At 42.9% G+C, this 24,551-nt stretch overlaps 1 protein-coding gene across 7 annotated transcripts in view; it reads left to right on the plus strand.

The window, feature by feature from the left end:
- Nucleotides 1-24,551, plus strand: part of LARP1B (La ribonucleoprotein 1B) — a 108,598-nt gene that overhangs the window by 33,205 nt on the left and 50,842 nt on the right. For 4 of the 7 annotated variants that reach the window (XM_065597679.1, XM_065597678.1, XM_005282756.5 and 1 more), the window contains exons 3-5: nucleotides 2,051-2,110; nucleotides 13,611-13,779; nucleotides 21,191-21,334. Coding sequence is in view for 2 of the 7 variants with exons in the window: in XM_065597678.1 (XP_065453750.1) it covers nucleotides 2,051-2,110; nucleotides 13,611-13,779; nucleotides 21,191-21,334 (373 nt within the window). In the remaining 5 variants the exon portion in view is untranslated. Of the gene's footprint in view, nucleotides 1-2,050; nucleotides 2,111-4,705; nucleotides 4,916-13,610; nucleotides 13,780-21,190; nucleotides 21,335-24,551 lie in introns of all 7 variants that reach the window. The other 3 variants (XM_065597681.1, XM_065597683.1, XM_065597682.1) reach the window with 2 other exon arrangements.

The raw sequence follows: 24,551 nt of genomic DNA on the forward strand, positions 1-24,551 counted from the left end.
CTGAGTTGACTGTATCTAGTTTGCATATCAATTCCAGCTCAGCAGTCTCTCATTGGAGTCTGTTTTTGAAGTTTTTCTGTTGTAAGATATCCACCCGCAGGTCTGTCATTGAATGGCCAGACAGGTTAAAGTGTTCTCCCACTGGGTTTTGAGTATTATGATTCCTGATGTCAAATTTGTGTCCATTAATTCTTTTGCGGAGAGACTGTCCGGTTTGGCCAATGTACATGGCAGAGGGGCATTGCTGGCACATGATGGCATATATCATCCTATACAGCAAACAGGGAAAGATTAAGAATGAACTCTCAAAACTGGATACTCTCATAAAAAAACAACCTTCCACACAAACTTCCTCATGGATAGACTTTACAAAAACTCTCTGAAACCAACGTTCTGTTAGCTTTTTTGACTGCTGCATATTGAGTGGATGTTTTCAAAGAACTATCCACAATGACTCCAAGATCTCTTTCTTGAGTGGTAACAGGTAATTTAGACCCCATCATTTTATCTGTAGAGTTGGGATTATGTTTTCCAATGTGCATTACTTTGCATTTATCAACATGTTGGCCTTGGAATCTGTGAAACCCGAAGTTTCTTTCCAAAGTAGTATCTGATTTCCACTTCATTAGTCAATACACTTACCGGTCCTTTTTCTGAATCCACGTGCTCACAAAACTAAAAGCTGAACACTTCAGGTGTGTGCCAAGCCCTACCTTTTTGTCTGGGTAGAACAAAGCCCTTTGGTTTCTTCCCAGCTCTTTGGATCCTCTGTAGAACAGCTAAGAGGTCATCCTGTTATGACACAATGGCTCTTGAGATGGATTACCAGCTGCATTGCTATGTGCTATTCTGTTAAAGGTAGAACCTCCTGAAAAGTCAGCACACTGCATGTAGGTTGCATTTCTCCTCTGCTATGTTTGTGGGAAACGTCCCCATCATCAACATTTGTACAGCAGCAGTGTGGTCCTCTGTTAACATATTTGCTAGATTGTGTTATTATTGTGCCATCGAGGGAAGATGAAAATGTGGGGAAAACAGTCCTATATTCTGTCTTCAAATGAGACACCTAGCCCCACCTCCACTGAAAATCGCTTGGGGGCATCTGCGTTGGAATGGACTTACACAATCATTCAAAAGACAAAATGGTTACTCATCTTTTTGTAGCTGTTGCTTTTTTGAGATGTTGCATATGTCCATTCCAAGATCCACCCTCCTTCCCCAGTGCGCTGGAGTCCTCATCTAACCTTCTGGTAGGAAGGCTCTATCCTTCATACTCTCTGTTCAGAACACGAGGGAAACCAGAGAGCATGCATTGCAGCCCTACAGTTGCAGCATGGGAAAACTCTCCAGCATCAGTGCGTGAGGTGTGTATTACACCTACAGTGAAGCGGACATATGCAACACAATTCAAAGACAACTAGTTATGAGGTGAGTAACCTTTTTTTAACACTTTTTCTTAGGACTGTTAACGTAGCTGTGAAGAGAACTCTGGGCAGACGGGAGATAATCAGAGATTTAAAGAGGGAAAAAGAGTTCATATATTACAATTAGCAGTCTAGTTGCTTTCATCTAAAAGATTTTTATCCAAATGAAATACACCTGTCCAGTAGCATATTGTAACTGTGACATATGGGGTTTTTAATTAGTTGCTGGGAGTGCTTTTTATGGCTATATCCATTAAATAGAACTCTGTCCATCAAAGAGTTAGGCTGAAAATTACAGTAACAGCAAGCTAAAGAAGTTTGTCATTAGGATCCCCTTTTTAACATTGTTTTATTTTAAATCTTAATTTACTGTGGTGTAGAACTTTGCATTGGAGGCAACCACTCTGAGTAGCTGACTGGATTGCATACTGGGGGTTTTTTTGTTGGTTAAAGTAATGGTGTACCTGGTTTCCATTACAGTTCTCTCATATCAAATGAGAAGTGATTTATTCTGATTACTGCTATGAAACATAGTCCATCTCTGACCATCACTGTTAAGTGTGCCAGACCTCATCCACTCATTCTGAAATGCTGTTCTGGTAAACATATATTTTGTAACTTTACAGGCTAGTGACTTCAATGATACCACAAATTGGCCAACACCAAGTGAAATAGCAAACAATGAAGTGAGTATACTATGTTTATATACTTTTATATATAGTCTGAATTATATTTTTTAGAAACCTACAAAGCTTATGGACCCCTCTGTTGCAAGCTCATTATATGATGAATCTGGTTAAGCATTTTAGGGTTTCAGCAGAAAAACTGAAAAGTATTTTGCGGTATGAGTCAGAGTTCACGGAGTACAGTTTATGATTAAGGTGATACATGCCTATCCCCTGCCTATCCCACCGAGGTGGAACAACACCAGTTCTGCTGACTTCAGGGCCCTCCTATACATGGAAGTGTACAGGATTTATCCCATAATTTTACATCTTAATTCACCTTTAAGAAGTGTCAGCATGGATCTTCCTTTTTGAGATGTGTGTGCATGGAGAATGAATCCTTTGCAACACTGTAACCCTTTGGCCTGTGTACATGCTTCCTCATGGATCTAAATGCTTAGTGCAAGGTTCTATAAGCAGCCATGGCCCTGACTCCATCCTGCTTCCTTTGTCTGCTTCAGGAGTGAACATTGAATCCCTGGATAACTTTTCTGTTACATTCAAATTCTTACTCTGCCTGTCACCATGATATTGATGTGTTGAGCTGGGCTAATAACTCTTATTTCAGTTCACGGGCAGTACAAAAGAAAAACCAACTTTGGTTCAGGTCAAACCAAATGAAAATATTGTGACAACTTTTGATGAATTGAAAAGATCTGTTTTGGGTTAAACAAAACATTTCCTTTGGCCTGAAACAAGTTTTTTTGTTTGTTTGTTTTTTTGGGTGGCTGAATGGCTAGAGCACTTACCTGGGATGTGGATGACCCAGCTTCAATCCCCCAGTCTGCTTGATGTGGAGAAGGGATTTGAATTTGGGTCTTCCATATTACAGGAGAGTGCCCTAGCTGCTGGGCAAGGGGGTATTTTGGGACAGACATCTCTCAAATTCTTCTGTTGAAGCTGTTACGCTTTATAAATAATTAGGCATTGGAGCAGGTATTTGAACATCCTAGGTGAGTGCCCTAGACAGCAGGCTGTAGAATCGTGTTCTCTCTTTCCCTGGCCCAATGACTGTTCTTTGTCATTCATAATAAAATAATATATTGTTGGATTTAGATAGGCTTCATACTAGTTTTGTGACTTCAACAAGTGCTGTTTCAGTCTTTGGCTCCATTCTGCCCCATCATGATTTTCTTGATGCTGCAACCAGCCAAAGGGTTTTGAGGTTCAAGTGATACAGTTCATGCTTCCTATGATGGTACAATGTCTGATATGAGCCAAAGGAACCACCTTAAGTGTCTCTTTTAGGGATATTCACAGACCAAAATCTGTTCAACCTTTGCTCTTCAATTCTGCCAGGATCCTGAGTCTACTGAAGGCATTTTGCATGGAACGGTCATCCTCTACTGTCAACTTTCTTTTTGGGCCAGATCCAGCCAAGTTCATTGGCACCAATGACTGCACTGATGACATCAACATTGAAACTTATGCAAATATTAAAGAAACTAATCGTGGATTTGGGTCTGTGATATCAGGGCATATAAGGAGTGTAAGATGAAGCAGCACCACTAATCTTGGTGTTCTCTCAAATTCAGTTCAAAACAGTGGAAGTGTATAATGTATATTCTGAGAGTCTGCCACAGAATTCACTTCTTCCTACTAAATTTTGCTTCAGGATCTCAACTTCCTTTTTTTTTTTTTTAAAGAATTGTTATTAGCCCTTATGGTTGCAGGGAAAACCTGAACAGGATGTAAACCAGTGACAATCGATGCCCATGTGGTTCTGCAGAGAGCCTAAAACAACAGCTCTAAGAGGTGCCATACCACCCTTGTTATCTATGCCACCTATATACAAGTTGGTGGATAGATTGTATCAGGCTCCTTAGTTGGATTTTGAGCATTTATATACCCATGCAACACCATGGCATTCTCAGCAGTCACTGAGGGGTCAAGGATATGAAGAGAGCCACTTTCTACACTCTTCGACAAGGAGACAAAGATGATGAACTTAACTGTGTCATAAGATGAGCTCAGCAGCAGCTTTGCACAATAAAGTTGCAAATTTGTGGGTGCTGCTGGTGAGGTAAAACTATCTGCTTTGGGATAAGCTCCTCCCTTTGTCAGAGTGCCTTCCTGGGTAATTGAAAATAGACATGAGCCATTAGTAAGGAAGGTCAGAAAGGGGCTCATCCATGCCTTCTTTGATACTTCATATGTGAACTAAAAGTCAGGGTGTCTGAGTTTATATAGTCTTCTGATAGCTGGAAATGTAGAGATTATTCAGTGTTAGTTCTATTTGACTCTATTGCAAGCCACTTTCCCATTCCCATACTTTTTCAGGCATTCCTCTTGTGAGAAAATGCAACATAAAGTAACTTCCCTCCCATGACTGAGAACAATAGAAGTTCCCCAGAAATATTTGGAAAGAGTTCTTCTCTCATTCCCTAGTTTATATGGGGGAAAGAGAGACTAGGGAACTGTCCTATACTGGAGCTTAAGAAATTGAACAGGTACACAAAGAGGTTTAAATTCTGTATGATTTTAATCCCTTTTTAAACCAGTGTGATTGATTTGGGGCTCTGTCTAAAAGAAGTCTATTTCTGTATGTCTTTCCAGCTGGTCCACTGAAAGTACTTAAGTCTCTCTCTGTGTGTAGACCAAAACAGATTCCTTCACATGCTCTACAGCATCAAGGATCTTTACCATTTACCTGGTTGTAGTTGCTGCTCCTTGAGGTATTTAGTGGTTATAACATCAACCAAGAGAGTCTGTAAGATGCCAGTCGTGATTGCTGAGGTGCCCTAAATAGTATTCCATAAAAGTAAGGTACATTCCAAATTGCTAACTTGGTGGCTTCTGACTTCTGTATGAATATGTCTATCTTACAGTATTTTTCTAAGATCCTGCACATTACCAGATGAGGCTATGTTGCATAGTGCAAGATGTTAAAATTGCATTTAACTGCAGCATATGTAGGACTGTTACTTATATACAAATTTCCTACATTGCTTATGGTAATAAATTCAGGGGGAGACTATCTTTGCTAAAAGACTGTCTAAAGGGTTAAGCTTTGCATTCAAATGTTATGTTGCGATACCTAAAGTGTATTCTAACAGATCCAAAGCAGTTGTCGCAACATTTCTGAAAAATCTTTTTGATCGTATGTTTGCAATACATAATTTTGATTGTTAGTATGATGCCCAATTAAAGAAAAGTCTTCTAATATTTATTAAAAATACTACACAATTTTCCTTCTTTGAGAGTTGTTGTTACTGAATCTCCCAGAAGTGATCTGCAGTATACAGGCAGTACTCAATGGAAAACAGTTGCTTGTAAATTCCTTAATCTGAATTTTGTAAGTAAAATATATAGACAGATATTGTCAACCACGTTCTGGTACCCTTTTTAATCTGTTTTTTAAAATTCTGATTAAATGGAATGGAAGAACAAGAGTTGGTGCCTATGGTTCTTTGTAACCTTGAACAAATATTTGGATTGATTAGGGAACATACTTACAGCTCCACTAGTCAGAGCCTTCTGAGATATTCTCTTTAAAAATTAAAACAGATTAGGGTCCTGTAAGTGAGTCTCTCTAAAGATAGTAACTACAGTTCAAGAAGACTGTTAAAGTAAACTTTCATCTCTTTAGTGCTGGTCTCTGTGTATTTCACTATGGATACAACTAAGATGAGGGAATTTTTGCAAGCAGTATCCGAGGGTCTGCACCTGCACCCCTGCTCTCAAGTTCCACATTGATGGTATAAGAGGTGGGGAGGACGAACTGCTTCTCCAGTTCCTTCCTACTGCTGCATAGCCTGAGTCAGAATCCTACAGTTCGGAGCTGATCCTTTCTCATTCCCTGTAAATGTCCAAACTTATATTTTCTTAAGTTTTATTTTTTTAATAGTTCCCCAGTTAGTGTTAGAATCCCCACCCCAAGGAACCTTCATGGTATCCCAGGGTGGAACTTAAATTATGCCCAGGATGCTGGGCTTCAAAAACTTTCGCATGGCTCCATTCCTTTTTGGGGAGCAACAACTGCCAGTGCTGTTATCAAGACTAATCCTCACCAGGGAGACCTAACAGCAGCAGCAATTGGGGATTCTGGAAGAAGTCTATCTGCTGTCCTGTCCACTAGCCATGGTTTCCCCTCAATGTAATCAACAGTGCCACCAGTGGAGCCATATCCAACCTTTCCATGGTAGGAGATTCAGCTTCACCTCCACCTCAAGAGATCAGCCCAGGCAGGACATTGAGAATCTCCTGGATCCAGTCTTGGCCACAGAAACAGAGGACCCCCCCAGAAGATGGGTGGTACTAAATGCCTCAGACCACTGTGACCTACTTTTGACTCATACTGGCCTTACTGGGTTCCGTGGTACATGGAATCCATGTGATCCAATGAGGAGCCTTACCACCCCCTCCTCCAAATGGTCAACCAAAGCCTCCCTCTGAGGCCACGGAAGAAGAGGAAGATGAGCCAGATCCGTTGGTATGTCTGGTATCAATAGGATGTGTCCTCATCACCCAGCGAGGTGGTTGCTCCAGCCTCAGTCTTCCTCCAGACTATCCTAAACAATTTCAGGAGCTGTTAATGTCATGGAAGAGCTCCAAATCTCCTTCAACGAGGTTCAGGACTTTCAGCATAAGCTTTTAAATATCCTGCACTCTCAGTAAATGAAGCCATACTAGAACCAGCAAGGGCTGTATTGCACATGCTGGCTACCTGTCCCCCTAGGCCAAAGAAGGCGGAAAAGATGTACTTTGCTCTAGCTAAGAGAGTGGAGTTCTTGTTCACCCATCCTACACAAAAGTCCTTGGTACGGTACGTGGCCAGAAGGATCCACACATCCAGTGGCCACCCCTGCAGATGAGTAGACTGTGCATCTAGACCGTAGGGGGAGGAAGATGTTTACACCTGTAGTTTAGAATCCCAAACTATCAAGTTCTTCTTGCCAGATATGATTTTCTGAATTTTTCTAAGCTCCTGGACTTTAGGGACAAGTTACATCAGGGGGACAGAGCTCAATTTCAAGCCCTTACTGAGAAGTACAGACAGATGGCTAGAACTTCACTTTAAGTTGTGCTTAGTGCGGCCAAGATTTGTGGCCACCACCATTGTGCTGTGATGGGAATTGTGGCTGTCCTCTTCAGGGTTTCCCAAGGAGGACCAAAACACTGTTGAGGACTTAATATTTAATTAGGCTAATCTTTTCAGTGAGAAAACAGACACCTCTTTGCAGTCATTGAAGGACTCCAGGGCAACCTTCTGCTCTCTGGATATATAAACATCAGCCCCAAAGAGAAAATACTATAAACACCCCTACAAACTGAGCCCCTTACCACACCCCTTCTATCATCAGCAGTTTTATGAGCCACCTCACAAATGGCAGAAAAATGCTAAGGCCAAGATACTCTTGTGATATTATCCAGGGTACAGTCTGAACCGATGAATAGCTGTGTCCCCTCAGTTCTCCAGCGTGGGGTGCCTTTTATACTGCTTCACTGAGAGCAGTCAGTCCTGGTCTGCTTTCTCTCAGCCTCCAGCATGTAAGTTACTCCCAGTTATAGTATGAGTGCTATAGCCAGCCACTCTTGAATTACAACACAGAATACCACCAGCAAATTCTCAGTCCCAGACTTCCCATTAGAAATGTACGTCTTGTACTGACTACCCAGCTCTCTCCTGTACAATGTAAGCTCATATAAAGTCCATCATTTTATTGTTAGAAAATAAGATGCACACATACTATTATCCCAGATGGAGGTTCCCAAACACTACAGTCCAAAATACACTGGGTCTAAATGAAACAAGAAAACAAATTAACTACAAAAGAATAGATTGTGACTACAAGTGAAGAGGCATAAAGTCAGAATTGGTTACAAGAAAATAAAAGTAAATTGCAGCTAATACCTAATTTAACAAGCTAAGTGAATTCAAAGCAAAAGTCTCTCACCATGTGTTTCAGCAATCTTACTGGCTGAATTCCTTTCAGTCAAGATCCCTCCCCCCTCCAAAGTGGTTTCCTTTGTTCTTCAGCTGTTGTGCATGCCGTGTGTAGAGAGAAAGGGAGGAATTCTTACAGCTCGCTCTCTCTTTGAGAATCATTTCCTTTTGAGGTTCAGGAAACAATGTTGCCACACATTTTATCAGGGCAATAATGAGCAGCAAAGTAAGTTTTCAAATGATACCTCACAAAGCATACTCTGTACAAAACTTATCATAATCTTGCAGAAGAGGTGAACATAAGGGTACAGACTGTCGCAATGCTGCATCTTCCACTTTAAATGCAGCTACCCGGTCTCACTCCCTGACCAAGAGATATTTTTGACGAGACCATCGAGAGCTGCAAACCAATATTGATGCCATCTTCTCCCAACGCCAAGATCCACTTTGGGCAATGTTTAGAGAACTTATCCCACAATTGGTGATGGATAATAGACAAGTAGGTGCTAGATATCACCCTTCTAGCTATACCTTTTGAGTTTCTCTCCCCACCTCCAAAACTTTCTTCCTCATCCCTTTTCAAGGACTTCTCTCATGAGGGGATCCTCCAAGGAGTTGAATCTCTTCTCCACTAGGGAGCAACAGAGCAGGTACCCCATCAACATTGGGGAAATATTTCCTAGTTCCTAAGAAGAAAGGAGGCTGGAGACTCATTCTCGAGCTGCATTGACTCAACATTTTTATTTGCAAACTGAAATTCCATATGGGTACCATTACATTGATTTAGATTGAATATATGGGCTAAAGGTGTTAACCTAGCCACTGTCCAACATTTGACAGTGTTTAAATAAGATTCAGGTTCAGAGCCCTCAGTCTGCTTAGTACTATTGCACAAACACCATTAAAAATCCTTTGAACCTTTTACAAAAGGATAAAGAAAAACAAAACATTTGCAATATAATAAATAAGGCTTTCATTTTATCAACATCCCTTGTTCCCTTTCCATTTGTCTGAAGACATTTTAGAAGGTAAAAACTCCTTGTTTGACAGTTATTTAGATGGTATCAAAAAGGTATCAACTGTCCTTTTGGGGAAAGGAGAAATTAGTTATGGGTTACAGCTGCTGCTGTTGCTGTTAGTCTGATCCTATTTTGTCCCACGTAGTGGTTGAGATTCAACCGGAGCCAATAAAGGTTGCAATGTCATCTGGGTCCCTCTCTCTGTCCCATTCTGGGCATCTTTCAGGATCGGGTTGAAGAAGGTCCAGCATCCCACAAGATGGTGGGGGTGGCAGTCAGAATGATAAAGCTGGCTCCAGTAGCCAGTACTTCTCAGTCTCTTTAAGGACCCACACAGAGAGAGGTTGGGGAATAGTCCATGTCATCATTTTGTCTACTAGTTAAGCCTGTTTTCGTACACACCAATTTTGGTTCACAGATTTCTCATATTTACCAAGCATGATCTTTACACAGTCCAGTTATATCAGTAGGCCTTTTTGTTTGAACTAATTCAGGCTTTGTCTCCCTTTCATAAATTTTGACCTCAACATTTGTAGGTTGTTGTGGCATCTTATGAACATTCATTTTTTTTTACTCTTGAGCTCCCAGTTAGGTAAATTTTTAGACCCAATTATCACAACAGTACAATGGCATCAATAACACCATCCCCAGAAAAGGACACACGGCTCACAGCTCTTGATGTGAAATATGTGCTTTCATTTGGCAATTCACTCCACAGATGATTCCTCAGGTTGTGGTAGGCCTCCAGCACTATAAATTCAGGGTATTTCCTCTTGGGTTAACCACACCTCCCAGAGCCCTCACAAAAGTGTTCTCAATAGTAGCAGCTCAGATGAGGCAACTCAGAAGCTTACACAATTTGCTTCTGATGGGCAGCTGTTGCCTGGAGGTCTCAATGCCAACCTCATTGCTGTTCCACCTTCTAGTATCCCTGGGAATCTGCATAAACATCTCGTCTACACTGACTTCAACACAGAGCATAGAACTTATAGGATCTACCTTGGATTCAATCAGGGCAAAGGCTGACCTCCCTAAGGACAGATTTCATGACATGGGCATTCAGATCTAGCTACGCAAAGCCTTTGATCATCAGTTCAGATATGCCTCACTTTTCTGCAGCAGATGGCATCATGTACTTATGTGAAGCCATTTGACAGACTTCAACTCAATTGCCTACAAGCTTGGCTCTGAACAGTGTATACACCAGAGCAAGCACAGCATGATCACCTTAGTGACAGTCCCCACTGAGTTGAGGGTCTCACTGAAATGGGGAGGTACCTTATACATGTTTGTGGGGGCTTCTCTTTCTGTCCTGCACATCTGACAAGATAATTACAGATGCTTACCCGATAGGCTGGGGTCATATAACATAAGGCACTTGGATGCCTAAGAAAGCCAGAATCCACACACAACGTGTAGAACTGAGACCTGTATGAGAACCTTGCAAAGCATTCCTAGCACTCCTACAATCCCAGAATGTCCTGATAATGTCAGACAATATAACTGTGTGTGTGTGTGACACACAAGCATGGAGGGGTGAGATCCATCTCCCTTGTTTATAGAAGTGATCAACTTTTATGGCACTCTATTGGCAGTGTACCTCTTGAGAGCCCAAAATTCACCGGCGAACAGCCTCAGCAAGCATTTTGCCACCCATCAGAAATGTCAAGTATGTGATTCAGTGGTAAACAGGATCTTCAATCAGTGGGGAACCCTTCCTTTGGACCTGTTTTCCCCCAGGCATACAGGAATAGCAACATATATTGCTGCAGGGGAGCTGAAAGACAGTACTCCAGAGATGATGGTCTCCTACTGCCTTAGTCAGATCACTTGAGCTATTTCTTCCTTGTCATCCCTCTATTACCTCAGTTCTTAAGATTTGTCTGGACAGGGCACGCAACAGCCTCATCACCCCCAAACAGCCCAGACGGTTCTGGTTGCCAAGTCTCCTACAAATCTCATCCTGTCCACCTATCAGCATTCAAACCTTCCTAGACATCTTGACCCAAGAGAATGGCTGCATCAGGTATCCCAACCCAGATGCTCTTCTTCTCACAGCTTGGTATTTGGAGAGCATCAAGCCTAGAATGGTCCTAGTCTGAAGCTGTGGAAACAATTCTTAAAAATAGCAGAAAGGACTCCATCAGAAAATGTTTCCTAGCCAAGTGGAAATGTTTCTTTATCCGGGTCCAGCAAAACCATGTATTTCCAGAGACAGCAGATATTCCTGCCATTCTGTACTATCTTCTTACTCTTAAGAGAAATGGGCCTTTCCTTTAGCTCGCTACACGTTCATCTGGCCACATATCAGCATGTCTCCTGCCAATGGACATTTATTCAGTCTTTACTCATTGAGTAACAGCTAAGTTTTTGAAGGGTCTGTTCAGAAACTTTGCACCCTTCACTGAGATCTTCTAAATCCCTTTTTGAACCACTAATCAGGTGTTGCCTGCCTTGCCTGTCAGAGGAGGTCATGTTCCTTGTTGCCATCACTGCAGCCAGAAGAGTAGGTGAATTTGGGGCTCTAATGACCGATGCACTATACATAATAGTCCATAAGGACCAAGTCTCACTACAATTACACGTGAAATTTTGTAATTTCACATAAACCAGTCAATTCACTTACCTGTGGAGTTTTTTGTCCCTGAAGCCCCATGCCTCAAGCAAGACTATTCCCTTGATGTTAGGTGAGTATTGGCATTTTATCCGCAGAGAATGAAACAGATCAGAAAATGACCTAGACTGTTTGTTTGCCATAGCAGACCAAGTATGAGGACAAGCTATATCCTCTCAAAGAAAATAAGTGGATTTATGATTGTATCCTTGGCAAAGCTTCCTTCACCTCACAGGGTAAGGGCTCACTCTACAAGGGCACAAGAAACCTCTGTAGTATCACTTCATGAGATGCCCTGGCTTGATAGCTGCAGGGTAGCTATTTGGAGTTGCATCCACCCATTCAGTAGACCTTATTCCTTGGTCCAAGATAGCTCTGTTGACCCATCCTTTGGGACAGCATTTCTATAAGCAGTTATATCGCCTCTATTCTTGCACCCTCGTCCTTTTGAGTACTGTTTCAGTCACTCACAGTGGAATACACATAAGCACCAGCACTTGAAGAAAGGGAAGTTACTTACCTTATTGTAACTGGAATTCTTCGAGATGTGTAGTCCCTAGTTGTATTCTATTACCCACCCTCCTTCCCTGCTGCTTTGGATCATGACAAGATTCATAGTAGAGAAAAAACTAGAGGTGGTCAGTCCACTTCACTCCTTATATCTTCAGAGTGGAGTATGAGTAGAGCGGAGGTGAAAGCATGGACCAACAGACACCGTTTGCAAGAATTCTCTGGTCTCAGGCATGTGGTCCACCTTCTTACCCACAGTGGAATACAGATAGGGACCACACATTTTGAATACAATAAGATAAGTAACTTCCCTTTCTTATATTTTGCTATAATTTAGATAATTTCACTTTAACAAGATATCGTTTATACATTGTTATTGAAAATACTTATAATTGTATATTCTGCAGTGTTACATATTTAGTACACCTAATTGTTGTAACTGCCTTCTAAAGTTAATTTTTGTAACTTAGAAACATTTTTTAAATGAAAACTTAGAATCTGTTTAATAATAATACAGGGAGTCCTTGGACTTACGACACAATTCATTCCTCAGAATTGTTTTGTAAGTTGAAATGTAAGTCAAAACTGCTTTTCCCATAGGAATCAATGGTGTGTGTGGGGGATTGTTCCTGAACCAAGGTTTGATGCACTATTTTCACCACAATAACCCAGATTTTTGTACTAAATGAATTCTAGATGACTAATGTAGTAACCTCAATGTATTTATTTGGTAAACCGCATTCAAATAAACACACAAAATCACACATGTTTTGACTTTCCAGAACTTTTTGAAGGACACTTGGCTGGGGGCTTCTCTGAAGTCTTGGCTGCTGGTTTCCCTTAATTCTTCTCTGGAGCAGCAGGGCTGGGTGGGCAGACAGGCGGCTGCTCCGAATGTCAGCACCATACTATGCAGAATTGGGCTTGCTTTTTACAGAATTGCTTCTAAATAACTTTATGGTCGCGTTATAATGAATGAAGCTGGAAGGGGGTCCCTTGCAGTCGCTTGTCTGATTGGCTTCCATGACCAGGGTAGCTTGTTTTTGATTGGCTCCCAGCCCCGGGCTCAGCCAGTCAGAAAGCTTGAACAATGAAATCAGTGATTGGCTGAGGTTCAGCATGTGATGTGTGCCGTTCTCCCTGCCAGCTTTTGTCGTAAGGGCAAAACAAGCGTCACAGGGGTAAAATGGGCAGTCAATTGAAAAGCATTGTAAGTGGCGTCCAACGTAAGTGAGCGTCGTAAGTCTGAGGACTCCCTTATAATAATAATTTATAATTTACACAGCTCATAACTTTGGAGCTTATCATGCTCAAAGATGGAGAACCACTTATCTTAAGTCATGTTAATAAGTACAGAAACTTGCTTTAAATGTAATTTATGCTGTCCGCATCCAGAAAATCATGTTAAATATTTAGCAATATCTCTTGCAGTGCAAAACCATAAATCATCAGAATAAAAAGCCACTAAATAAAAAAGAAAAGGAGGAGAAAACTGAAAAGAGAGCAAGCAGTGAAATTGAGAACCCGCAAGCAAAGCCTGATGGTCCTGGAGAAAATGTCAGTGAAGATGAGGCTCAGTGTAACAATCAAAGGAAAAAAGGTTGGTCGAGGCACTACGCAAAATAATAACTGAGAATTGTTATAGCATTACTAAATTTTTTTGATAATAAACCTTCTTCCAGATGATAGGAAGGTGAGTGACTTGACATGCTTTATGCTTTTCTATTTTCTCCTTTCAGTATGTGCATGAGACTGGATACGATGTGTGCAGTGTAAGGTTTTAAAACTTCCCCCCTGCCCTTCTCATTTTTGAGGTGTCATAGAAGATTAGGGTTGGAAGAGACCTCAGGAGGTCATCTAGTCCAACCCCCTGCTCAAAGCAGGACCCACACCAACTAAATCATCCCAGCCAGGGCTTTGTCAAGCCGGGCCTTAAAAACCTCCGAGGATGGAGATTCCACCAATTCCCTGGGTAACTCATTCCAGTGCTTCTCTACCCTCCTAGTGAAATAGTGTTTCCTAATACCCAACCTAGACCTCTCCCACTGCAACTTGAACCCACTGCTCCTTGATCTATCATCTGCCACCACTGAGAACAGCTGAGCTCCATCCTTTTTGGAATCCTACTTCAGGTATTGAAGACTGCTATCATATCCCCCCTCACGCTTCTCTTCTGCAGACTAAACAAGCCCAGTTCCCTCAGCCTCCCCTTGTAAGTCATGTGCCCCAGCCCCCTAATCATTTTCTTTGCCCTCCACTGGACTCTCTTCAATTTGTCCACATCCTTTCTGTAGTAGGGGACCCAAAACTGGACGCAGTCTGATGTGGCTTCACTAGTGCCGAATAGAGGGGAATAATCACTTCCCTTGATCTGCTGGAAGTGCTTCTACTAATGCAGCCCAATATACCGTTAGCCTTCTTGGCAACAAGGGCACATTGCTGACTCATATCCAGCTTCTCATCCACTGTAATCCCCAGGTCCTTTTCTGCAGATCTGCTGCTTAGCCAGTCGGTCCCCAGCCTGTAGCGGTGCATGGGATTCTTCCATCCTAAGTGCAGGACTCTGCACTTGTCCTTGTTGAACCTCACCAGATTTCTTTTAGCCCAATCCTCCAATTTGTCTAGGTCACTCTGGATCCTATCCCTACCTTCCAGTGTATCTACTTCTCCTCCCAGCTTAGTGTCATCCGTGAACTTGCTGAGGGTGCAATCTATCCCATCATTCAGATCATTAATAAAGATGTTGAACAAAACCAGCCCCAGGACCAACCCCTGGGGCACTTCGCTTGATACCGGCTGCCAACTAGACATTGAGCCATTAATCACTACCAGTTGAGCCCAACAATCTAGCCAGCTTTCTATCCACCCTATAGTCCATTCATCCAATCCATACTTTTTTAACTTGCTGGCAAGAATACTGTGGGAGACCGTATCAAAAGTTTAGCTAAAGTCAAGATGTATCACGTCCACCGCTTTCCCCATATCCACAGAGCCAGTTTTCTCATCGTAGAATGCAATCAGGTTAGTCACGCATGACTTGCCCTTGGTGAATCCAAGTTGACTGTTCCTGATCACCTTCCTCTCCTCCAACTCCTTCTCCACAGTAAAATATGGAAAATAAAATGGATACTGTATTGTATGTATCTTGCAAAGACACATTTTTAAAACTCAAATGAATAAAGTATAACCCATACACTTAGATTAGTTTGTGGGACAGCACAAATCATGAGAACTATAAGTCTGAAGTTGGAAAATAACTTAAGATCTATAAGCCTTCAGCTTTAAGGAATTCTGGATAGGTTGTATACTGGTATTTAAGGCAAATATATCTAAAAATTGCAGAACACTTTCTAAAAAACATTGATCTAGAGTTGCAAATAGTGGATAATGCACAAAATTGGAAATTCCAAAGACAGCTGAGTTCTTCTATTAGAGAATCACACGTCATATTCTTGGCTCTTATACAATATGCCAGGCAAGAACAAAATTTGTGTTCTATTAGCAGAGAATCTTATGCTTTGGAACACAGTTTGGTATCATTTATACCTATAAAACTAACAAACAATACTTGTTAAAACAGAGGTCTCCACTACAGGGGTAAAGGTCTTGGTGTTCTATCATATGAAACTGTTGTTTTTTGTAATGATAATGGTGAATTTGTGTTGATGCAAAAAATGTCAACTTTAAAATATCTTTTCCATCAGAAGTCTGAAGAACTTAAATCCGAATTATCTGATTCATCTGTTGATACCTGATTTTTTTTTTTATTCATGATCCATATTGGACACTTTTTTTGGCGGGGGGCATAAGATTTAAGGTGTCTTGCCCACCTCCCAACCAACTGCAGAATAGCAGATGTTATTGTTAAAGAGCTAGTGTTAGGAATCTTTTTACCCTTTCGCTATTAAGATATTTTTCTTATATGCCTCATCTTAGTGTTTGTTATACTTTAGCATACCACAACCTAACATCCCACATTCTTCTTTGAATGATGGTCCATATGTATATTCCGCACACAGGTATGCATGTGTGCCATGCATCTAAGTCTGGAAATACTTCAAAGCAGCATCTGTTGGCCCACATATGTACATTAGCTCACCTCATGCTCCCGACTGAGGGTAGAAGAGGCAGCGCGGGTCAATGCTTCTCCAGTTCCTTACTGATGCATGGCCTGAGTTACAATTGTCATCCTTTTCATTGCATAACTTTATTAAAAAAAAATTGTAAATAGTTGTATTCTTAAGTTAGTTAAAATGTATAGTATAAAGTATTTTTCTCCCCAGTTGGGGAGCCTCTCCCCAGCTCTGGGACTATGCCCAGAGTCCTGGGATTCAAGAATTGCATCTCCTGCCATTGATCTCTCCATCAGTGACAAATATCAATGCAGCCTGTACTATCAGGGTGCGGCATATATCTCTGCGAAGTGCAGTATCTGTTGCTCTTTCCTGCCCAGGAACTTTGCCTGTGGAAGCCCTGATGGAGAATGCTATGACATCCCTCTCTGATATGGGCCATCGGAACCCCTATGTACATCAGCCCCCTCAATTGATCAGCGGTGTCTCTCCAAGCATGTGCCTTGGAGTCGAGCCCTCACCATCTGAGCCCATCTTTGCTAGGCGCTCCCATGGGAGCAAGGACAAATCCCTATTGAGGACTCTAGGGTTCTACCTCCTATCGTTTATTTGTCCACCCTATTTTTCCATCTCTTCCCCACCCACCTGCTTTGCACCCTGTGTTCACCCCGCCCTGGTTATGGTCCTATGAATCGTCAGGATGGACATTCGCTGATTTTGTCTACAAGTGATGGTCTGGACCCATTGTCGGTACTGCCTCATCCATGTAAAGACTGTCCAGTTGCTGCAGATGCATTGGATCTGTCAGTTTTAACCGTGGGAACTTCTCAGGCAGGAGGGCATACCAAGACTTGTGTAACACTAGAGGATATATTCCTTCCTTATCCATGGTCTCCATTTCTTTCTGGCCTGACCCTCCCGAGGGATGTCATTATCCAGAGGAGACAGCTACATAACTATCCTAGGAGCTGTCTCACCTCCAGCCTTCCGGCAGGAGTGCCCCGGCACTGAGAGCACTGCTGCTACTGATGGAGCAATTCTTGAACTGAGATGAATCAGAGGAGATGGCCACACGGGTATCTCCATGGAGGCAGCTGAGCCCCAATAGACAGTCGAGAGGTTATATTTGCTGTTCCACCGGGTACGACGCAAGGACCACTGGTAGTGATTTCCTTGGGAGTTCCCCGTAACCGATTGATCCCTCTTTCTGGTCTTATTGGGGTTTGTGGGATCCTTATGGCAGGCATCCAGACCCCTCTCAAGTTATATCACGCCTCTTCCTCTTGCAAGCTGGTTCCGTCCATGTACCAGGAGGAAGGAGGTGGAACCTGATCCGATGGTTTCACTGGGTGCTTCTTCATTGGACAAGGTGGTCACTACTTCCTCAGATTTTGTCAGGTTGGCGACAGGGTTTTTAATACAACTTTTAACTGCCCTGGGCATTTGCGTGAATGAAGAAAAGTATGTTACCCACCAGTCAATAAACTTTTTATAGGGGCAAAATTTGGACCCAGTTTCCACAAAAGCGTTCACAAAAGGTTTCATGCAATGAGCAATTTGATGTCACACATCACCCACAGAACGTGAGCCACAGTACACAAGTGTCTTTCACTTTTAGGCCACGTCGCCACGTGCACCTGTGACTCCTTTTGCCAGACTCACTTGCAGTGCCTGCAGGCTTGGCTCCACTTGATCTATCAACCAAGCAAGGACCACATCAACTCCAAGGTGGTAGTTCTTGCTAGAGTCGTCGCCTCCCGAACTAAGGGCTTGGCTACACTTGCAAGTTTGAGCGCTTTAAATCAGCTCCGAGCACCCTAACTCCTGAGGTGTCCACACTGGCAAGGCACATAGAGCACCTGGACTCTGTGGCTGGAGCGTCCCAGTAATCCACCTCCATGAGAAGCATAGAGCTTGCTGTGCCCTGGCTGAAATGCTGGGTTGTCAGTGTAGACGACGTGTTGCATTACTGCACTGTGATTGGCCTCCAGAAACATCCCATAATCCCTTGAAGTGGCCACTCTCATCATTGTTTTGAACTCGGCTGCAGGCATGCGGATATCCCCTTTCAAAGCTCCGTTTCTGACAGCTGGCATGCTTATCTGCTCCGGGTCACAAAGCAAACCATTACTGTGGAATGCTCCTGCTGCAGAGGCAGGTGTGTGTGTGTGTGAGAAAGAGGTGGGGGGTGGGGGCTGATGTCATTAGGGTTTCCCCCTTCCCCCTGCAACTGTCTGAACTTACAAGACAGCATGCTGACACACTCTCTGCTCCCAAAACACAGTCTCCCCCCCACATACAACATACTCCATCACACTCCACCCACCCACCATTTGATGAAAAGCATGCTGCAGCCACTTGCACACTGGGATAGCTACCACAATGCACTACTCTCTGTGGCGTTGCAAGAGCTGCTAATGTGGCCACGCCACTGCGCTTGCAGCTGACAGTGTGAACACACGGCAGCGCTTTCCCTGCTGCTGTCTCCGAGGGCTAGTTTAATTCCTGGGGCTGTACATGTGCAAGTGTAGCCAGAGCCTTAGTGGTCAAACCCAGAAAAGTCATAGTGGGAGTTCCCTTTAGCAATGCCACTTCCAGACACTTCCCTTTTGGGGTGGGATGCTCAGGGCACTAGATCCCCATGAGAGGCCAGACTACATATAAACTTATTAGAAATGGGCTTGATCCTCCTTGCATGCAAGGTCTTTCTTTCACTTATATGCTCACTCTGTATACACATAATATTGGACCTTATCACCATGGTGGTCTGTGTAAACACATAGGGAGGTCTCATCCACTCTGCTAGGAAGTTGTCAGACTTTGGAACAGGGATGTCAGGAACCGCATTGCGATACAGGCCACATATCTTACGGGTATTCACAACTCCCTGGCATATAAATTAAGCAGTAGCTTTTTGATAGGCCATTCGTGGGAGGTTCATGACGCAGTCCTAAGTGAGATTTTGCACAGCAGGTTATTTTGCTATGGGACCTCTTTGAGTTGCAAATGAACAGAACGCTCCCCCTATTGTGACTCTCAAGGTGACACTTTGCTGATGTCCTGAATGAACGGCCTCAGATTGCCTTTCCTCCCATTCCTCTGTTTCTGCAAGTCATAGGGAAGATGCATCGCAACAAAGCCAACATCATTCTCAACATTATGCGTGTGACGAAGTGGGTATTCACCCCCGAAAGCTTATGCTCCAATACATCTGTTAGTCTATACGGTGCCACCGGACTCTTTGTTGATCATTCTCCTTGTTACCCCACTGATCCAGACAGCTTTGGTTCACGGAATTTTTATTGATGTCTGCCCCCCCACCAATCAGGATCTGCCCGTTCCTGGATCTCCTGAACCCAGATGGGGGAAGACAAAGCATCCCAATCTGGGTTCATGCCACGTCACATCCTGGTTTTTGGATGGGTGTTGGAAATAGGATGCTCTTGTTCAGCCCCAGTTCAGGTGATCTTTAGCCAGAGTACAAAAGAGTCTACTAGAACCTATCATCAGACTAAATGGAGACACTTTTCAGCTTGGGCGCAACAACATCATTGTTCTCCAGATAGTCTAGAACTAGAATGGCTGCAGTATATCCTGTCCCTGAAGACTTCCGGGGTCTCTGCTGGCTTTTTAAGAGTATACCTAGCAGTGATTAGTACCTTCCTTCTTCAAGTGGTCTTTACTCTCCCAGCTACGGTATGATTCATGAAAGGCCTGATCAGGATCTTCCCACCAGTGCTTAAACCTACTCCTCAATGGAATGTTAACCTTATCCTGTCCAAGCTCACTAGTCCACCTTTCGACCCCATGGCGATTTGTGCCATGTCCACCTGTCTATAGATGGCATTCTTAATCGCTGTCACCTCAGCTAGGAGGGTCAGCGAGCTCAGAGCTATCATGGTGGACCCTCCTGATACAGCATTTCACAAAGAAAAGATTTCTCTTTGACTACAGCCAAGTTCCTTCAAAGATTGAGTTCCACATCAAACAATACTTACCTTTATTTTTACCGAAACCTCACAGTTCCTCTGAAGACACGAGAGTTCTTCCCTTTGATGTCCGGCAGGCCCTGGTGTTGTAACTACAAAGATCCAAGCCTATTGGGAAATGACCCAGACTCTGTCACCATAGCAGATATTGCATGGGCAAGCCATATCGTCCCAGAGGATTTTTAAGTGGGTCTCAGGATGTGTCTTAAAGTGCTACAAGATATCAAACATTCTTCCCCTTGGGGGTATCATAGCTCACTCCATCCCTATTAGACATTCAGTTGCAGAACATCTGCAGAGAGGCCAACTGGCGTTTGATTCACACATTTGTGACATACTGCGCTCTAGTTCATGCCTTGGCTATGAATGTGGCGGGATCAGTAGTGCTGCAAGCATCTTTGCTACCAGCTTCCTCTTACCAGCCTCTGGCCAGCAGTATTTAGACTAATCACCCATGTGTGGAATACGCATAGGGACATTCACTCGAAGTAGTGGAGGTTACTTACTGTAAATGGAGGTTCTTCAATATGTGTGGTCCCTATCTGTACTCCACTGTCCCTCCTCCCCCCCTCTCCTATGCTTTGGATCCTGTTGGATTTGCAGTAAGAAGAGGAACTGGAGAGGTGTCAACCCACACTGCCTCTTAAGCCCTTGGTCGGGAGCATGAGGAGAACTACTGTACATGTGCGGGCCAACGGACACTGCTTTGAAGAAGTTCTGGACTCGGGCGCATGTCCTGCATGCATACCCACATGTGGAATATAGATAGGGACCACCCATCTCGAAGAACCTCCAGTTACACTAAGTAAACTAATTATTTAAGAGCTACTTATTCTTCCTTTAAAAATTAATTATACAATTTATTTTAAACAGCTAAATTATAGTGAAATGCCTAGCTGCCCCATAGTTAAAGTTGAGAATATATATTTTTTTTTCACTCTTTTTTAAGGTAACAAGCAGAAGTGGGTACCACTTCATTTAGATGATGCAAGACCAGATATCCAAGAAGGAACAGGCTCTCGAAATAGTTCAAGATCTCAGCCAGAAACGAGCAAATTAGTGCCATACAACAACAGACGAAACGAGTCAAGAAGTAAGTGGTTTTCAGTCCTAAAACGAGTCAAGAAGTAAGTGGTTTTCAGTCTGGCTTTTACAGTGGTTCCCAAGTGTAACTTAAAATGTTCATTGAATGTTCATGTCAGTTAAAGTAAAACACTGATAGAAACTAAGTATATTGTGAGACTGGATGTTAAGGCCTGTCCATGTCTTCTGTCCAGGGCCTTTTTTCTTGACCTATTATTCCAATATTGAGTGTCTCCTGAACAGACTTTAGTAACATGGTTGGTTGTGCAGAAACTTGACTTTAATGTTAACAATGCAATAATTTATCTGAAAGAACTAAATTGTAGTTCGTTACTCTGAGTAGTTGAATAGTGAACGGAAAAAAATTGTTCTTTAAAACTGTTTAAGATTTTGACTCCTGGTGTGTGTGTGTGTGTGTGTGTGACGCTCTGTACCTCAGGGGAACACCCTACACTCCCATGTTCATCTTTATAAAATGATTGTGTGGTATCCAATGCAAAGTTTGTCATGTTGGGTGTTTTTGGAAGGCTCATGATGCACTGAGCATGGTTGTTATAGTAAGGTTATAGGTTATAATTTCATGTAATATAGTTATGAGGCTGAAAATGTATCCTCATGGCTTAAAGTAAGCCCATGCAAAAACTCTCCAAGAACAGAGAGGCAGTTCTCACCTCATCAGGGCATGGATGGGACAAACCCAGCCCAGCCTTACAAGAACAATTTTGGCAGTTTAGGCAGCAATAAAATAATCTGTTACTCCCTGGAGGGACTCATCCCTTTCCTTTGGTCAGTTTGAAATTGCGATGAGGTAATGCTCACTTGACTCTGAAGTGGGGGTGCAAAGCCAAGAGGAAAGAAAGGACACGATAAAAGGGAGAGACATTTTGCTATGCTCTCTCTCTCCCACCTACATCTACAGACACCACCACCATCAAGCGACTGAAACACTGATCAAAGGGGAGAGCCTGACTGAAAAGCCAGCCTGTGGTGAGAAGCATCTAAGTTTTTAAGGACATTGAAAATGTTAAGATCAGCTTAGAATACGTTTTGCTTTTACTTCATTTGACCAAATCTGACTTGTTATGCTTTGACTTATAATCACTTAAATCCACCTTTATAGTTAATAAATCTGTTTATTCTACCTGAAGCAGTGCATTTGGATTGCAGTGTGTCAGAGACTCCCCTTGGGAGAACAAGCCTGGTACATGTCAATTTCTTTGTTAAATTGACAAACTTTTATATAAGCGTGCAGCGTCCAACAGATATAACTGGACACTGCAAGACAGGTTCCCGGGGTTGTGTCTGGGACCAGAGATATTGACTAGTGTCATTCGCTTGCAAGCAGCTGGGAGCAGCTTACATGCCATAGGCTGTGCATATGAACAGCCCAGGAGTGGGGATCCTCACAGCAGAGCACGGTAAGGTTGGCTCCAAAAGTCAAGGATTGGAGAGGCCTAGCAGATGACTGGTCCAGATAACACCAGAAGGGAACATCCGTGTGTATACATGCACACAATTCCAAATAATAAATCACTGCCAAGTACATTGTTAACAGAGTTAAGGTTGTTTAGCACTGACTCGTGCCCTTTCAGAATGTGGAGAGTGGCCAAACTTAATCTCTCAAAACCAGAAAATAAAAAGTTAAAGTGATGTCTGTCTTACCACACCCCCACACAACCTTAAAGCTGCCCTTTTGAGAGATGAGAGGATGGTACCCTTCTTGAGCCAGTGGAGCACAGCAAAAAGAGTGAAGGTTAGTGTGTGAGGAGGTAACTCTTAAACTTTTCTTGATTAGGATATATGTTGAGTTTAGGTCCAGCTTAGCAAATGTGTGCAGGTCAGGTTTAGCTAACTCTTGACCACTTTACTGACTCCAAACAAACCACTAAAGACTTGTCAGATGTTAATACCTGTTCATCCTTATCCTAAGCCTTTCCTCGGAGACCTCACCTTACCTTCAGTTAGCCCTGACTGAGCCTTATAGTGTACTATGATGTATGCCAGAAGACCGCTGGAACTCCCCTGAGCCATAGCATGGCACAGAGGATCCATGTCAGTGAGAGTGCCAGTGCAGATGTGAAATTCTGGTGAGCACTGAACATGTAAGAGAGCTAGAATGAATTGAAACAATCTTGTTTTCCCTAATCTTGTTGAAATACCTACTGCAGTGTCAGCATCTGTAGGACACAGTGGCAGTTACTCCACCAACCTTGAAATGCAACAGATAGCTCTAAAATATAATATATTTAAGATTTTAAAGTAAGAGGGCCATCTGCTTTAAATCATCCGCTCAGGCCTCCTGCATAATGTGTGTCAGAAAATAGGGATCTAGAAATTTGCTGCTACTAATCCCTAAATCAGTACAGCTAGTGAAAATCATGGAGATTGTGTCAAGAGGAATGATAGTAGAGAATTGTGTTGGACACAACACAGCACACCACAGAAAATCACAGATTTTTGTTAGGGGTATGTTAAGTTTGGTTTGGTCCCAGTGCCTACTGCCAGCTCCAGCAGGGCAGAATTAAGGTGCTGCGGGAGAAGTTTCTATATTTCTTGGCTTTGCGGCCTCAGTTTAGCCCTACTTCATTAATCTAGGAAGGACGCGAAGCAATGCTAAGCCACTTTCACTCTGATAAAGTTTTTGGTAGTGAATTTCCCTTTTGAGAATGTGGTGATAGTGAGGCAGGAATGATTAAGGGGTGGTTGTGGGGTGGGTACAATGAGGCTTTCTGGACATAACTCTTCACTATTCAGCTAGCAGCTCCACCTTCCTCATGGCTCTCTCCATGCTGTGGTGAGTGTGGATGGATCTGGGGAAAAAGAAAGATGGTGCAACTGTGAGGAGGAGTACATGTGCCAGCTGGATGCAGAAAGGGGGCAGAGAATGGAACTTCAGAGTCCTTGCCCCAAATCTGGGTCTAGTGTGTGTATGGAGAAGTAGCTGTGCACACCTCTCTTTAGAATAGGAGGCTCATGGAGGTGTATATAGTGGCCTATTCGTCTCAATGCAATGTTGTCAGCTGAATCTGATGGTGATGAATACAGCCTAAAACAAAAGCTCTGAAAGATGTGAACTGTTTAATTCATTGCAGTGGGTGTCTTCATCCTCACTCCCTTGGGCTCAGTGCTTTTAGGCCTGTGCTGTCTATGGAACATGCCTGTTCAGAACTTCGCACTCTGGCCTCAGCATTGTGTGCCTGGTGCTTGTACCAAGCATGCCTGTTCCA

Source organism: Chrysemys picta, chromosome 5, assembly GCF_011386835.1.
Source record: "Chrysemys picta bellii isolate R12L10 chromosome 5, ASM1138683v2, whole genome shotgun sequence".
Taxonomy (NCBI): Eukaryota; Metazoa; Chordata; order Testudines; family Emydidae; genus Chrysemys; species Chrysemys picta.